We start from the raw sequence: 17,624 nt of genomic DNA on the forward strand, positions 1-17,624 counted from the left end.
CGGACTCGTATGAAAATCGGACTCTTTTCCCCTTTTATTGGTTAAACCCTCTCACGTGACCGGTCCATCTCCTAATTGTCTATGCAAGGGCATGCGCAATACCCCCAATGAGTCCGTACTTCATACAACCTAAATTCATGCTGCACTGGCGTCAAGTGAGCGCAGAGCAAACCTTCTTTGTCATTCGTTGAACGGTCTCCCTCATGTCTTAATATCGAATACATACAGCGCAGCGGGGGATATCTAACCGAAGGAACAGCCCATGACGTATACTGCTTTGTTGCAACGCGGGATTGGGTGTCAGACAGAAAGTGTGATACACGCTGTAAACATAATAGTCTGATACCCTTTCACTATACTTTGTGATAAACGAAACTCTAATGTCGCAGCGAGCGCATTAACTTCAGCGTTCTGACAACAGTCATCGTGATTGCAAACACGCAGAAAACCTGTGACTTCAGAGTATAAAAGATAGCCATGTATTAAACGTCACATTTGCGTTTACCTTGATGGCATGACTGGTTCATTGGCGAATGTAATGGGAATTAGTAAACAGACTTTACAACCGTGCCGTCGATGATCATTTAGGCCCTGACCCGGAGCCATTGCAAGTGTACCAGAATGCTAAAAAAAATATGTTTTTTTACATATTTCCAAAGAAAACAATGTTGTGAAAGGGTCTCATTGAATTCCCTAAATTTGTTATTTGATTGCAATTCATAGTTCTGTGTGAGAGGAGAATAAAGAAATATGTGCCTTGATGATATATTGGTCCACGCGATTTTACATGTAGGCCTGTACAAAATACATGTAGGCTAGGCTACATCATCAGTTTTCCATGCCTGACAACCCTTTTTAGCATCTACAATCCGCAAGCAAGAGAAGCTGACAGATGCGGTGAAATACATCGCCATGAAAATTACACCCGAGATTGTTTCTGGCACGCCTAGTTCGCACCCGCCCACCACTCCAATACAGGCGACCACATCTGACCCACCCTCTACAGACACTCCATCTGAAGATCATCACCCAACCGCATCCTATACCGGAACACCAGTGTCATCCCGCAATATCCAGTCCAAGTTAATCGCGGGTCCAGAGCCGGGCACGTACCTTCTGGGCGGGAATCACAACATGATACGCCAGGTCTCCGACTACAAGATTATTCTCCGCGACGTACAGATGAGGAAGCGCACCGCTTCGGAGGTAGAGAGCGCCAGGCTGCTTTGTCTGAACCTCATGAAAAGGGAGATCCCGAAGGACACACTTGCAAAGCAAAATATCACCGGGAACTCCCGTGACGAAAACAACAAGAAGTGCAAAATACCACGAATCGATAGCGAGATTCTCCACAGCACATTTGGCCAAGCCAAGCTTCAGTTCCCAGACTTTAATGAGTGGTACACCGACCACAAGTGCAAGACGGTTGAGATGTTGAATGATGGCTGCAAGAGAGCGAGGAGGGAAATCAAAGAGAGGTCTTCAACTTAAAAGTGACATTTAATCTGTTCACATTGTGCCCCCCAACCCTGGAAGCGAACTGATCAGTTGTTGTTTGAATTGCGCATTTAAATAACGTCTATATATGTATTTGGATATTGGGCTAACCGGAAAGCTTTTATTAATGTTCAGTCTTCGTCTACTCAAATCAATAGTGTGCTTTAATCACTAGATTACGGATACAGTTGTTTATTTTTTTATGCTTTTTTTACAAAAAGTTTTCTGTGTAATTAATGATCTTCGGTGGCTTTTATCATCATCACGAAGAAATGTTCACACCACCATCAGAATAGATCAAGGGAAAATAATAAAGGTAATGGTAATAACAACAATAAAACGAAAAGACGAAAAGAAAATCAAAGGTTGAAAGCTCTCCGTCTTTATTATTGTTCATCATCGATATACCTCTTTCCCTTTCCTGCCTTTGGACTATCTGTTGAACGAAAAAAATTAATTAATGCACGTAAATAGAACAAACTGGGGAATTCTGATCTTAATACTGAACAAAATACCAAACCCGTTTGCTTTAAAAGTCAGATTCAGGGATTCATCGGTGCAAGTCCATATACATTTGTATACATTTAAGGGGAGAAAAACGTACCACGTAACTAATTGAAACCCATGTTCACTGATCACTCAAGCTTTTCAATAGGCCTGCGAGGGCAATGGGTCAACAACAATAGCAGTCCACGGGAGGGATTACCGGCGGCGCGCCCTTTGATTTGCCGGGTCTTTGTTACCCAGCAGTGAGGATTATCGCCTTGCAAATTGCTTCTTTTGTTAGGTTCAGGAGAGGGCCCACCAGTCAGACTTGTACTTCGTTCTCTTAATCCGAGCTCGCCCACTTTGGAGAGGAGTCCCAATCCCTTTCTCGGAGTGGGCGAGGCTTAGCCCAGACCGTCTGGGAACCGGGCGGTAAGGGATCTCATACCTTACATGAATTCATAAGACCATAGAGTACCAGGGCAGGTTTTGGCAGTGCAGGGAGTAACATACAGGGCAGCTTGGGGTGGTACAGGTAGGGTTCAAAATCAGGGAGAAATGTCATACCTAACTTTGTCCCAATCCTCCTGCACATATTTATTCTTGGGCTTGGGCTGTGGAGGTAGTGGGGCTGGGGCAGTTGCCTTCTCATACAGGGCCTTGGCTTCATCACTGCTCGTCACAGCTCTGGGTTTGGTGGCAGATGCGGCGGTTTTCGTCACTTCTTGAGGGACAGTGTCTGTTGCCGCATCGGTCTGGGCCACCAAATCTCGCTCATCCTAAAGTCAATGGTAACAAGATATTTTAATATTAGGTTTCAATCTTCACTGAAGTAAAGCTACGATTCTGTATACGCCGTGTCAGATTTGAAACAGCCATCCAATGCCAACAGGGTCCGAGGTTGAGTGGTTAAGACATGTGAACTTGTAACCAGGAGGTTGTGGGTTCGAGTCTCACCTTAGTAGCTTGTAACTTTTCCCACTAGCTCTTACACAGCAAGTACCGTGCTTATAGCACGTTTGTGATGGATAAACGCTTAATTTTACATCAACCCGAAACAATACAAACTATCAAAAGTCAGAGACCAAATAAAATCCAAACAGTGACAAACTTTTTTTAGATTGGTAAAAAAATGACAAACATTGTTTGAGACTTTTAAGCATTGTTGACTCACTTTCTTATGTCAAAAATGTTTTAGTGCGAAGATATTTTGGTATAAAGGAATCTAGAGTTAGAATGAGGACATGGCACAATTTTTTTACCTGTGCTAAGATGCTTGCCAAGAGCTCTCCTGCTTTGACCCTCTCTGCTTCATCTCTTGGCTCCTTCAGTTCTTGCTCCGCCCACTGCTGATCCTTAATTTGCATCTCATTAGCATAAGCCTCAAGCCCCGCCCTCATCTTCTGCCTCAGCTCCTCGCTGATGGGCTTGTACTCAACAAACTGACGGATTTCTAACTCACTGGGGCATTTCGGGATTGGAAGAGCTCGCGGCTTGGAGGTGCGCGAGCCGACAGCCAGCCCCTTCCCGACGTTGGTGCCAAATTTAGGGCCTGGGTGCTTGAGCTCCCGAGCGGGGAACTTGGCGAAGTCTCGGGAACGCAGATTGGGCGGGACAATGTTGGGCTCGTCCAGGGACATCAACCACACCTTGCTGGGACTCGTGGTGTAAGGTCGCATTACCGTGATGCCGTTCACGTCTGGATGGTCGGCGAGCGGGTCCCACAAGATGGCAGTATTGGGGTCCAAGTTAGCTCTCTCTAGGTACCCCTCGATGTCTTCACCCCGGAGAAGCTCCACGCCGCTTCCGTCCTCGTTGATCACGAAGAACCGCGGCAGGTGTTGATGGCACTCCTGGACCACGCCCATCTCGACTTTATCCTCGTCGCACGTCGACGCCTTCTTGACCTCTGTTTCTCCCGTTGAGCGGACAGTGAAGCGATTCCCGACAGGATCGTCCGTCTCAAAGACAATCGGATTCTGGTGTCTCATGACGTAGGTCTTGGGTTCACGCCCCTCGACACCCGGGATGTATTCCACCATCCCGTCGCTCTTGACAGTCACGCGACCGCCCTCCTGATGGAGCACCTCGTAGGAGCCGTTTGGAATGCTGATGATCTCCGTTCCGCTGCCGAAGATGGTGGTCGCCAGACTATCCTCACTGTTGAAGATGACAGTAGCGTAGCCGGGGCACTCAACCTTGTAGTGCCTGACAAGCTTGAATCTGGGCGTCGGTTCCTCACCTATTAGAATATTAAAACAAAAAATTGATAATTCACAGACTCAGCAATAACAGAAAAATTCAAAAAAGGTCAAAGTTGAAAGTTTCAGCCACCATTACCTGTCTCAGCGTGTTCTTCGTGATCGGCGGCTAGTTCCACCCTGTTGTAGTAGGTAGTAATCCGTGTTCCCTCATTGTGGTCTACGATACGGCTTCCGTCTGGACGCAGCAAGATTACCACACGGTCTTCCCTGGTGTTCATCACCTGTTACCAGTTAAAAAATTGAAATTGGCAGGTGGTACTATGTGGACAACTTATGGGAGCTAGTGCACGGGACACATGCCAGTATGTAGGACCAATGTTTTGAAATGGAAAAGTGGAACGTCATTTTGTCTTTTGTCAAGTGACTGGCTGTCCACACAAACTGTGAACTGACTTCTGATAGATTTGAGATTGACCTGTGATTAATTCTAATGGACTCTTGATTGACTTGTGATTGACTTGTGATTGACCTGTGATGGACTTGTGATTGACTTGTGATTAATTCTAATGGACTCTTGATTGACTTGTGATTGACTTGTGATGGACTTGTGATTGACATGTGATGGACTTGTGATTGAACTGTGATTGAATTGTTATTGACCTGTGATGGACTTGTGATTGACTTGTGATGGACTTGTTATTGACTTGTGATTGAATTGTGATTGGCTTGTGATCTGACATCTGGGACTTGTGATTAGCTTGCGATCTGACATCTGAGAGGTTGTGATTGACTTGTGATTACCTTGTGATTGACTTCTGATGGACTTTTGATATGACTTGGGATTAATTTCTGATGGACTTGTGATCTGGACATAAACTTGAGTTTGACTTGTGATTGACTCGTACTATACTTCTGCTTGATCACAGAGCCAACACAACTGCTGTTACTCACCTCGTAAGTCATAGGATCCGTGGCCGAGTACATCATACATGCTTTCAGCTCATACATGCTGCCGTCGGCCCTGGTGCCAATACGAACTCCGTCCTTAGCAGTAGTCACCCATTCACTGATGACACCAGGGTCTTCCGTAGCGCTGACGTCCTGAAGATCCTCAGGTTTCTCCCCACCCATGGCCGTGCCGGACTTGCTGGGTGCTCCACGGACAGACCCTATAAAAAACAAACAAACAAATAAGTGTGGATTCAGAACCTACACCAAATTTTGGCAGGCTTGAAGTCAAGTCTATACAAGTCAATCCATGCAAGGTCACAAGAATTTATATTTTCTACTTAATTTTGGTCAATGGGAGACATTTGTACAAAAATACTGTTTGCCTTTTTGTGTTAGACAGAAGAGATTGTAAAAAAAAAAAATTAATATCTATTTTGGAGTTCAATTTTTTTTTTGGAGACGAAAAATTTTCAAGAATAAAGTATTCAATTTGGAGTATGTTCTTTGGAGATATGTACTTTTAAAAAGTTAAGTTCATACAAAATATTCCAGGTCGAAAAATTAACTTTAAAAAATGTCAGCAACAAACTTAATTTTATTTTTTACAATTTCTAAAAAGGAAATATATAATGATTGTCACAGTTTCAAAATTCTGAATCCATAATTTTGTATACATAAAAATATTGTCTTCCGCCTTTTTAACTTGCTATTTTTGTTTTTGTGGCAATGGAGAGGCAATATAGGCCTACCTTTCTTGGTTGCAGCCTCAGATACCTGGGTACTGATGGCGCTACCTCCACGCTGAGGGGAAGGGTCTCTGCTGTGGGCGGGGCTGAAGGATTGGCCTGAGGAGGGGCCCTGGCTGATGCTGACTGCACCGTCCGCAAACAACACCTGAGGTTGATGTGAAAATTAGACAAACGAGATTCACGTGGGGCTGATTTCAAAGAGCTACTATTAACTATCAACAGAAATGTCATGCTAACGATGGACTTAATTCACAAGTACCCCAAAACTAACTGAGAGAGATGACACAAAGATGTCATAGACTTGTGCACAAGATGGAAATTGGTCAAGTGTACTTTGTGTAATTTGTTAAAATTTAAGCAAAAATGTATGCGCTAAGCAAAACTCAGCCGTTTACTCTGCATGGCATTTTAGCTGGTAACCCGTTTCTGCTAAGCAAATATTTTTTATGCTTAGCAAATTTCTGTGCTTAGCAGTGACATGAAATTGACCCCTGGGGCCAATTTCACGGCATTGCTAAGCACAAAAATTTGCTTAGCACAAAACAAGTCTGGCTTATAAAAGCAGGTTATCAGCCAAAGCTCCACGTGATGCATATTGCTCGTGATTAGTATTCAGTTATTGTTTGCTTAGCATGAAAATCACATTGAGTTTTGGCTGATAACCTGCTTTTATAAGCCAGACTTCTTTTGTGCTAAGCAAATTTTAGTGCTTAGCAATGCCGTGAAAATTGGGCCCTGGTCCTTTACTAAGTTCAGCCGCATCTGAATTATGCGGCTACGACTTTCAGTAAACACACGTGTCTATGAGAAGTGGCTGCGGCTCTTCCATAGGCATGTGTTATTGTAAGTCATAGCCAAATAATCAGAATGCAGCCTTATCCCTTATAGTTTCTCTACTTACCTGGACGGTTCCATCTTTCATCATCTTGATGACGCTGCCGTCGCTGGTGATGAGTCGCGACTTCTCCTGCATGGCCGGTACCTGGCGGGCAGACTCGCACTCCTGCTTGCCAGATGTCTTGTAGGGGTAGCTCTGCCTGACCAACAGAAGGCCTGCAGACCCGGGATCGGACATCACGACCCCTGGGACAGTAGAGAAAAAGGGAGGAGAATATTCACTCATCTTGTAATGAATCAATCAATGTGAGATCTCAAACTTGAATAAACGCTACGAAATTCTTAACTTTGGAAGTAAGCATGCAATTCAGAAAAACCTTGAAGACACAATCTGCCGATGACATGACATGAGTTGGTAAACCTGTTTTGGCTCTGAAGCAAATAATATTTTGAGCTTAGCAAATATGATGTGCTTACTAGCTCTACGACATTGGGTCCTTAGGCTTAACTTCTTTTCGGCTGACTTTGCCTAAGCACAAAAATATGATAAGCTGTATTTTCTTCTCCGTGAAACTTAGCCGAGAGGACCCAAATTCACAGATCTGCTTAGCAGAAATATTGCTTAGCAAATTTATGCGCTAAGCAGAAATCAGCTGAGGACCGGTCACATGTAATATACATAACAAAGGATTTGGTCGGTAACCTATTTTTGCTAAGCAAAACTTTTCGGTGCTTAGTGGAGCCATCAAACTCGCTTACCGGCATCTTTCTCCAGGAGGTAGTTGACATGCAGGCCGTCTGGGCAGGAGACAAAGAGCTGCTGGAAGGGAGGCTCCTCAGGCTCCTTGGATTTCTTCATGGCTTGCTCCATCGCCCTCTTCCTCTCTTCCTCCTGATAGAAAAGTTTCCAAAGAAAATCTTTATAAAGGTGAAACTCTTAGAAGAGGATTATTAAAGCATAATGATAACTTCTCCATGCACACAACTTTACGGTTTGCAGAAAATTTGAGCTAACCTCAATGTAGTTTAATTGCCTTGTCATGCTTGTGACTTGTGACTTGTGATTGGCTTGTGATTGACTTGTGATTGGCTTATGATTGAGTTGTGATTGACTTGTGATTGACTAGTGATTAACTTATGACTGACTTGAAATTTACTTTTCACCTGACTTGTGAAGGCTTGTGAAAACTTGTGTGGACTTGTGACTTCACTTGTGACTGACTTATGATATGACTTGTGATTGACTTAAGACTGGCATATGATTGACTTGTGATTGACTTGTGATCGACTTCTGACTGACTTGTGATATGCCTTATGACTGCTTGTGACCGACTTATAATGGACTTGTCAATGACTTATGATTGATTTGTAACTGACTTGCGATTGACTTGTGATTACCTTATGACTTGACTTACGATTGATTTGTGATTGCCTTATGACTTGACTTATGATTACCTCTCTCTGCTGTTGCTCCAGCTGCAGCTGCGCCTGTTTCTCTGCCTCCTGTTGCTGCTGCTGTTGCTGCTTCTTCCCCTTCTTCCCTGACCCCGCCCGAGTGCCTTTAGGGGAGGAGATAGTAGGAGGCGGGGACGGGCTGGTGGGCGGGGGCACGTAGATCTCAACCTCTTGCTTGGGCTCTTCTAAGAAAGAAAAAAAAACGCAATGCAAAGAAATTTCCTTTATAAAACATGGCGGTCTGGTTTTCGATTTTGGTATGAAACTATCTTTGTTAAACCCTGCCCTGTGAAATACTTGACTTTATTTTTTTAAGCTGAATATGGTATTGCTCGTCTTATTTACAGGAAATTAAAGCAAGTGCACCATGAAGGGTAACCCAATATATGAGCTCACTATCTGAAGAGGGTGCCATTTTCAGGCGATATATCCACTCACCTTACTCTTAAGAGTTGAATCACTGTGTACACTAACTTGTTTCAAAATGTTGTTATTACGAAATCAAACCAGATTCAACACTAAATCTGAAAACATTTTTTTTTATGTTCGAGGTTTTTTGCAAGCAAGAAAATTGTTGATATCTCCAATTTGGGACCAATTTCTAACGACCTAACTGTAGCTCTGTGTACATATTTTGAAAGCTCGGCTCAAATTTTAAAACTAAAAACAAAAGTAAATTTTGAAAATGGTTAATTTTTACCGGCTCCAAAAGGAGTTCCTTTGCTGCCGTAGTTGCTCAGTGCAAACACCATGCCGTCGCTGAGGGTGGCCGTGAATGAACCGAAGCTGCTGATTGGTTTAGGCTTCTCCTCTGCTGGTTCAGGGGCTTTACTGTCATCCAATGGGGCGTCCCGTTGCATCTGGCCTACACCCTTGGTTGGGGAGTCTCCTACACAGATGATAATAAGAAATTATCAACAACAAGTTCAGCTCATCTTGACTATTAAAAAAAAAAACATTCCAGAGACTTCAGAAATGCAAAAGTGTGAATTAATCAAGTGTCAAAAGAGTAATTTTCTTTGTTTAATTTGGGTCACTTTTTTAGAACTCCTTTAGAGAATAAATCATTTTTTGACATACTGTTGAGAAAAAAACTATTGAAGAGCATTTCCATGGCAATAGAATAGATCCAGAAACAAGGATAGACCCCCTTCCCCGAAAACCTGAACAAAACTCTTCCGACATTTTTTTTCAAAGTAACTTCCCTTCGCATTAAATTAAACAAAATGCCATTGCTACATTATAAACACTGCACTTAAAACAATTTTTAAAATAATTTTGAACTGTTAGCATCATAGCATCAGACTTCACAAAGTTAGTAGGCCACAGCGATTGACAGACATCCAACACCAGACATTTATCTCTAAGCAAGAAAGATTTGTCGCCTCCTCAAAAAATTGTTCAGCCTGGAAAGCAAACCTGTTGTAACCAATGCATTGTTCGTCATTCCAAGAGGATTTTGAATAAAAATTAAAAGTTGCACATTTATACTTATAGATTACTACTGTATGGAGCTACGCATAGCACTTTGTTACAAAAGCATTATTAATTTTGCATTCCAAATTGTGTTGGTATCATGAAACACACACAGAGTGCATTAAAGTGCAAGTGGTTATTTTCTTTTCCAGAAAAAAAGCCTTTTGAGAAGTTTAAGAAGTTACATGATGTCACTCCTTTAAAGGAAACAGAAGTAGTGCCAAAGCAACTGCAATCAGTGTTTAGAAGTTTGGGTCACACACACACGCCACTGACCATCGCGCGAGTCGGCGTACTGCGAGCCGCTTATCGACCCAGACTTGACCGATATGGCCTCACTGGCTAGACTATCGGCACCGTCCTCGTCCATTAAATCTTGAAGAAGGCTGGCTTCCTTGGCAACGGGGGCTGAAGAGGGGTAGGTCTTTATATAAAAATGCCATTCCAAATATAACATCCGAGCACAAATATTGCTTATAAATATTTAAAGATGCGGGCGAGCAGAAATACTGCTTATACCAAATTAACGTACTTAGCGAAAAATTGGCAGAGTACCAGTCAGGCGTAGTGTAGGTCTTATGAGATTCTGGCTGGTAACCTTTCATAGAGCTGCTTAGCAGACACTGTTGCTTTTACCAAAAATAGTAGTAAACCAGTCGGCACCGATATGCGTCATATGACTTTTTAGCCGGTAACCGTCATTTTGCTAAGCTAATTGTTCCCGTGCTAAGCTTACCTTCGTCCTTCTCCTGTGTCTCATGCTCGGCTTTTTCAACCACCCCCTCCTCCGGGCTGGTCTTGGCTGTCAGCTCGTCTTCGCTGATTGGCCGCGGATTCAGCAGGTGGATGACAAAGACGTGGCCGTCCTTCAGAACGGAGGTCTTCACAAAAGATGGGCCTTTTTGGAAAAATAAGAAAATACGCCCAAGTTATAACGGCATGGTAAAGGACAAAAACTTTCCACTTTTTTCCAAATTTATTTTCGAAGACAAATTTTAGGGAAAACTTTTTAATGTGATTTGAGACTTTATGATTTGCAGCTTTGAAGTTTGCAGATATGCCATGTTAACTAGCTAACTGTTTGAGACAATTTTGGTTCTAAGAAGAACTTCATTTTTGGTCATTATTCTCTAACAAGCATCAGAGGAATACGTAAACGGATATCCTTATAAATAGTTAATTTTAAAGGGGGAAGGGAATATTCACTGTGTCTTACCATCAATGAATTCTGTCTTCTCAGTGCGTATCTGGCCTCCGTCGCAAGGAAACAGGGTGGTGACAAAACCACTGGCATGAATCAGATCATTCCCCACATTGTAGCCAACAAACTGAAACAATAAAGGGAAAAAGGAGCAGTCAGGACAGGATTTGAAGAGAGGTCAAACTGGGTAATTTTCCTGAAAATTGATTTAAAAGTTGGGATGAAATGAAAGAAACATGATACATAACACTGAAATTAATTTGGTAAAAACAGGATATGTTTTTAATATGTTTTAATGGACCAGCAATGTGACTGCTTTCTCTTCTAAGCAAAAATATACCTATCTAAAAAAAAAAATACAGCTTAGCAAATTTATCTGCTTAACCGGCTGAGAACCAGCTATGAGCCACTGCAATTATATGGCATTCTGATTGGTAACCTAGCTAAGCAATCATTTTCTGTGGTAAGTAAATTGTTTGTTGCTTAAACACTGAAATTTGGCCCAGTTCACATAAAATCAGAACAATTTGCAAGAAGGTCGCAAAAATTTCCTGACACAAATTATACTATCAGGCAACTTGATGAAATGAGGTCACTTTCTTACCGGATATTCCCTCTCTGGTTCCTTGGGTTCCTCTGTCACCCCCTCGTCCGCCTTCTCTCCCTCCTCCCCTGCCCCTCCGGCCCCGCCCTTGTCCCCCTTGGTCCCCTTCTTGCTGTTGCGTCCGCTCTCCTTGGACGGGGAGGCGGCCCGCTTGTCCTTCTTGTCGTCTTTTTTCTCCTTGTCCTCTTTCTTCGGGGAGCCAGAGCGGGAACGCGACCTTAGGAGAAAACAAAAAAGTTTTTCAAAAACCCAAAGTTGTAGAACAGGCCATCGTAAGTCACATCAGAAGTCAACTGGAAGTCAAATCACAAGTGTTGGTCAAGGTAAATAGCTTATCCCCTGAGACTTCATGATACGAGATTGGATTGAGATGTTGTGTTAGAAATCAACTAAAACTCTTGATTCATCATCTTAAGATCACAGTACACAGATTTTCATTTGGAACAACTTTCTGTTGCAGGATTAGCTATTGGTTTTTCTTTTTTTCTCAGAAGAGAGAAGTGAAATAGATGGTACTAGAAAAATAGGTTTTAGGTGATTTGTCATTTTAATTACAAGGCTTCTGAAAAATTGCACTGTTACAATGGCTGGGAAGCCTGAAGAAGCATACAGCAGAATGTAATGTTTTACATGTTCGGTTGCAGAGGTGGAAGAAAACCAAAAATGGATTTTTCAGGGGAATCCATGAAATCAGGCAGATGCCATAACCAAGTCAACTAATTGTCATGGGTGGGATTGGAACCCGGGTCCAAACTTCTTAATACTCTAGAGAAAGGTTTCGTGTTTTCAGATTTTTTTCGCTGACCTTGGTCGTCCTTTCTTCTCCTTCTCCGTCCGTTTCTTCTCCTCTTCCTCGCGTATCTTGTCTTGCTCCACCTTCCAGGCTTTCATGGAGTTGGGTCGCATGAAGCTGCTGCTGTTGGGGTCCAGGTTGTCCACCGAGTGGGTGGGGCTTACGCTGCGTTTGCCTGCCCAAGAAATCAGAGTTTTGAAACACTCACTTCACTTGCCTATTGGTCTTTAAAAATAGGCACTACTCTCAAAAAATCATCAAGACTGTCTATATTGACAGATATATAAACAATTTGAAAGAACACCAAAATAGACGTGGATAGCTCGGTCAGTAGATCACTGGTATGGTTCTCCTGACGTTACAGGTTCGATTCCGACTTCAGTCAATATGTTAATTCAATCTCGTATTGATTAAAAAGAGGAACCTAGTTATTTTTCCCTTTTGTTTACTTGATTAAAACAGTTTATAAATGTAATTCAAATGACTCGATATAAAGGATTTGCTTTGATTAAAATGATTGGCTTTGATTCAAATAATTTGCTTTTGATCAAAACGATTTGGTTTGATCTAAATGACTGACTTTGATACAAATGATTTGCTTTGATCAAAACGATTTGCTTTGATTCAAACGATTTACTTTGATTCAATTGATTTGCTTTGATTCAACTGATTTGCTTTGATTCAAATGATTGGACTGACCTTTGGGTGACTTGGAGCGAGACTTCTTGGGTGACCCAGACCTGACCCTACTCTTGCCACTAGAGGGCCTGGAGACAGACGGAGACGGGGTAGAGGCTGCTGCCCTCATGGCTTCCTCTTCCTTGCGCCGTACCTCCGCCTGGTACTTCTCTTCTTCCTCGGCCGTCCAGTCCTTGATATGATCGGCAACGTGCTCCATGTAGTTCCTAGTTGATGTGTACAAACATTATGTTTAAATTAAATTGTCAGTATTATAAAGAAACTTTGCTGAATTGGGATTTAAACCTGCAACCCAGGGCTGGATGCAGCTTTTGCTCAAGGGGGGGGGGGGGTTTAACTGTCAAGGGGGGGATAACAGGCATGTGGTACTTTTTCTACGTGATTATCCTATTTTTTTGTAGCCCAAGGGGGGTGGACTGCCTGACCCCTTCCCCCCTCCCAGATCCACCACTGCAACCTTCTGAATGTTGAAATGGCACCCTACTAATTGGGCTGTCCAGTGGCAGTCTTGTAGTCAACGTACTTGTGATAAAACAAAATTCCGGTCACAATTAATTGGGCATGAACAATTACAGCCAAATGCCTTTTTCAAAATTGATCTGAGTAGCTTGTAAGTTGATATCCGAGTCGAGGACTGTTTTCTTCTGATGGACTTGAGATATTGGGATCACAGTTGATTTTGACTAGCTTGTGAATTGACATCAGACTCGATGATTAGTGCTCAAATGAAAAACAAAAATTAGTACATCTGAAGCTTAGCAGTAAAAAGTGTCAAAGTTAATTTGTTCTACACTACTGCTGCTGTCTGTGTAAACCTACAATCTGTCCCTCTTTACCTGAATCCAACATTGGAGTGGAGTTTGGCGCTCCAGGGCTCGTGGTTCTTGAGATCAGGACCCACAGGATTGTGCATGACCACTAGGAGCGAATGATCCCTCTTGTGGTAGTAAGTGTCCATGTAGGGGTATACCTCACGAGCATCTTGCAAGACCTAAAACGATTTAAATGTTCAATGAACCAGAAATAATATCCATAGTAAAATTAATAATTATGATTACCAAGAACAGTACCTTAGGGACACATTCCCCAGGCATGCAACTTGAAAGAAGGAAAAAACGAGGAAACTCCAATTAATCTTTACCAGACTCTGTACAGTGATTTTCAATTTTGAATGGCATAACTGTGAAGTCAAAAACGAGGAAATCAGCTGATCCGAGGAAAAGTTGCATGCCTGATTCCCATACACAATCAGCCCTCCCCCATAAACACAGTAAAAACGTTCCCCAACCAAAATTTTCAATTTTACTATTCTCGATTTAAGGCATAATTATAATCAACTTTCGACCGTAAAGTTCCTTAGTAAAATAGTAAAATATTAGGGAGACAGTAAGATGTGCACAGAGCCAATTTGATATCAAAACAAAATCAATATATTTTCCATACCTGTAAGAGAACACTAGGCTCCAGATACTCTGCGTAGCGCCACTCGTCCAGGTTGCGCTCGGGTTTCTCCCCAATGTCCTGCACCCCGATGGCACTGCTGGCTGACCCGGGTCGCGACCTCTGACCCTTGGGAGCACCCGGAAGCTCCAAGGAGAGGGAGTTCTCCGAGGGGGGCTGGGAGGAGGATTGCTGGGGGTCCTTGACTGCGGGGAGTATGGGGTTGCCAGAGGCGTCTTTCTCAAAGTGGACTGTGAACAAAACAACGGTGGATTAGTATCCAAAAAGAAAAAATTGTTCATCATTTGTGATGCGATCAAGCTAAATGAGTCGTTTGTCAGGAATTTTCATTTGGAGATACAGGCCAAAATAGGGCCACTTCATCACATCACTTCATCGCATATCTCTTGGTGTTCCAACTTCCATAATTTTTGAACTAAAGATGGTATCAGCATGCGGTTTTCAAAGCAGTTATACTGAGATTGTGCTCTTTTCAAATCTGTTATAAAAAAAATTTGAACTTGGTGGACAAACGACTCGTTTAGCTTGATCGCATCACATTTCTTCAAAATTTATCATTGTCTTTGTGGAAAATACCCCCTCCCCCACCAAAAAAAAATATTCAAAATAATTTAACATTAACATTTTATGCATGCAGTTTATACTAAACTGTTCTTCTGATGACAAGCATCGAAAGTTACTACACATGCAATGCTACATTTAAAATAAGTATACGTCAATGTCTTGTCATAAATGTATGTAATTATTGTACGCTATCTAAACAAGTTGTTGTGCAGCAGGCACTTAGATTAAAAGATGAAGCATTACCATAGTCTGCTAAGTTGATTAAATAGAACCATTTGCCGATTTCATGAACAAGAGCATAAGGTGTTGATACTATGCTTTCATAGAGTACTAAAATCGGAAACAGCTTTGCAGAGTTTTAAAAAGTTTGTCATCCACATACTTTTGTGAAAACCTACAGTAACTACCGTTAACTGTTTCTTCTCGTAAAAGAAAACATGCCAGGCAGGTTAATTATGGGGGGTATTTTGTCTTATCTACACAACTAATATAGGGTTTGTCAATACTTTTGAGTTTCAGGGTAACTGTAAACGACCCAGTAACTTTAAAAATCAGTTGACGACACAACATACCAGACAGACAATAGATGGTCTGAACTTCTAACAACATGCATCCATTAAAATACTAATCCATGCATGTATATACCAAAAAGTTCTGATATCAGGAATAAATCTGTTATCCAAAATACCTTCTGTGTCTTCCTGCGCGGTAAAATCTCCTTCAATTCCACAGACACACGAACAAAATTAAAGAATTTTAAACACATATCGCCAAAGAAATGAATGGAAAACAACCCAAAGGAAACGCACATAATGAATTCACAAAACGGTAAAAGCATCAATGTACATTGTGCATATAACAGCCTACTTGTACCTGTTTGCCCTAAATTGCAAAACCCTGGAGTTTCCAGTCAGTTTTGTGTTATTTTGCCGATAACGTCACAGACAAAAAGGAGGTTTTTCTGTGGGCGGGGGCACGAAGACAGATTTCCTTGTGTTTTGAGTCTTGATAAATTACTAAAATAATACTCCAAACTCGTTATATTCATCGTTGTTTCACAATCATTTGTAGCATTTTTTCCCTTTCTACTTCTGTAGACCTTCAACCCTTTAGACACTGTACTGCCCCAATCCGCTCTGCCTATTACTCACTGTAGCGCCCGAAACCACCAAGGCCCTCCATGGTTTTTTTATTCTTCAGTGAATAAACACAATGTAATACAATGTAGTTCCACAGCAATCTAGATTCTTGTCGTACCTGTGCTCCTAGCTGACCTGGCGCTGCTGGCCGACCCCTGCCGTGATTTAGGCCCAGCGGGTTCATTCTTCAAGATCCCTGTACCAGTCTGATCGCTGTGTGTACTCTTGGCTGAGCCCGGTTTGGAGCTGGGCTCATCAGATGACACTTGATTGGCTAAAAGAAAAAGCATATATACAATTCATATTGTACATATATCCATATTCATTTCTTATTTGGCTGCTCATATTTTCAGAAATTTGCTAAGCACAGAAGAAATTTGCTTAGCAAAAACAGGTTACCAGCCAAAGTGGCATTCAATGAATATTGCTTGTGACTGGTTCCCGACTGATTCCTGCTTAGCGCATATATTTCCTAAGCACCATTTTCAATTACACGAATGCGCTTTACCTCTATTTTAACTTGTTCATTTAAAAGTGCTGTTCTCCTTCAAGGCCTGAAGCTTTTTGTACAATTTTTTTTGAGGAATACTGCATTTTTAACTGAGGGGCGATGAACCTGACTGAAAGGATGTTCCATTAAATCTTGGCAATACCTGTCTCTTCATAAAAATGGTGCAACTAATTTTTTTTTTAATTTTTAAACTGCCTTAAAAAGGTACAATTCTTCCATACCATCAGCCACAGCCGCTGGGACTGCAATCTCAAACGGCTGTTCCAGCTTTGTGTCATCCTCCCCTCTGCTGACAAAGAGAGGGTAAGGGTCGTCCCAGATGACCTTTGTGTCCTTGGTCTCGCTGGCCAGGATCTGCCCGTCAGCATCCGTCCCACGCAGCTTGAGGCTCTCAAAGACGAACTGACGGAAGGCGTGGTCTACCTCGGCCTGGTCTACAGCGCCGCTTGCACAATGCTGCAGCAACTCCTGGGACGATAGAATGGAAAGTTAGGGCATGCTTCAATAATGAGCGACAGCAGAGACTGCGTAGAGAAAAGTTCACTCTACCACAAACAAGCCTGCCTGCTGTCTGCATCTCTTTGATGCACTTTTCAAAGTTGAAAAACCTCTGAATAGGCTAAGTAAGGGCTCCATGCAGTTCTCCGCAAATTGGCCCTAAAAGCTAAGTAAAACCTAAAATGTAAGCAGCTAAAGCACTCAATCAATTATCTACCAACCTGAAGTCGGGCAGCCCTCTGCTTCAGCACCGCCTGGCAGGGCCGAGGGAACTCCCTCAACTTAGCCACTGGAATGTAGTCCATCATGGCTAGCTCGGCCTCTGAGGGGTTGAAGCCGTTCAAGGGGCGCAGATGGTGCAAGCGCCGGGCGATGTCATCCCCACAGCGGTAGAAGTAAGGGGTGTTGTTGACCCCGTTGATGGTAGCGGGGGATGACTTGGAAGACCGACTGTTCAGGCTGTTCTCAAGATCCTTTGAAGATAAAAAAAAAATTGAGG

At 42.5% G+C, this 17,624-nt stretch overlaps 1 protein-coding gene across 3 annotated transcripts in view; it reads right to left on the reverse strand.

Moving 5' to 3' along the window:
• Nucleotides 1-17,624, reverse strand: part of LOC119746475 (sperm-associated antigen 17-like) — a 30,245-nt gene that overhangs the window by 7,121 nt on the left and 5,500 nt on the right. Inside the window, exons 10-29 of one of the 3 annotated variants that reach the window (XM_038223439.1) lie at nt 17,347-17,598; nt 16,849-17,095; nt 16,235-16,390; nt 14,396-14,643; nt 13,789-13,943; nt 12,953-13,158; nt 12,266-12,428; nt 11,461-11,677; nt 10,872-10,983; nt 10,392-10,553; nt 9,932-10,063; nt 8,880-9,068; nt 8,180-8,361; nt 7,484-7,616; nt 6,789-6,970; nt 5,888-6,032; nt 5,139-5,356; nt 4,324-4,468; nt 3,246-4,225; nt 2,551-2,762 (exon numbers count right to left, since the gene is read on the reverse strand). In XM_038223439.1, coding sequence (XP_038079367.1) covers nt 2,551-2,762; nt 3,246-4,225; nt 4,324-4,468; nt 5,139-5,356; nt 5,888-6,032; nt 6,789-6,970; nt 7,484-7,616; nt 8,180-8,361; nt 8,880-9,068; nt 9,932-10,063; nt 10,392-10,553; nt 10,872-10,983; nt 11,461-11,677; nt 12,266-12,428; nt 12,953-13,158; nt 13,789-13,943; nt 14,396-14,643; nt 16,235-16,390; nt 16,849-17,095; nt 17,347-17,598 — 4,436 coding nt within the window. Of the gene's footprint in view, nt 1-2,550; nt 2,763-3,245; nt 4,226-4,323; nt 4,469-5,138; nt 5,357-5,887; nt 6,033-6,788; nt 6,971-7,483; nt 7,617-8,179; nt 8,365-8,879; nt 9,069-9,931; nt 10,064-10,391; nt 10,554-10,871; nt 10,984-11,460; nt 11,678-12,265; nt 12,429-12,952; nt 13,159-13,788; nt 13,944-14,395; nt 14,644-16,234; nt 16,391-16,848; nt 17,096-17,346; nt 17,599-17,624 lie in introns of all 3 variants that reach the window. The other 2 variants (XM_038223438.1, XM_038223440.1) reach the window with 2 other exon arrangements.

Source organism: Patiria miniata, unplaced genomic scaffold, assembly GCF_015706575.1.
Source record: "Patiria miniata isolate m_02_andy unplaced genomic scaffold, ASM1570657v1 HiC_scaffold_7, whole genome shotgun sequence".
Taxonomy (NCBI): domain Eukaryota; kingdom Metazoa; phylum Echinodermata; class Asteroidea; order Valvatida; family Asterinidae; genus Patiria; species Patiria miniata.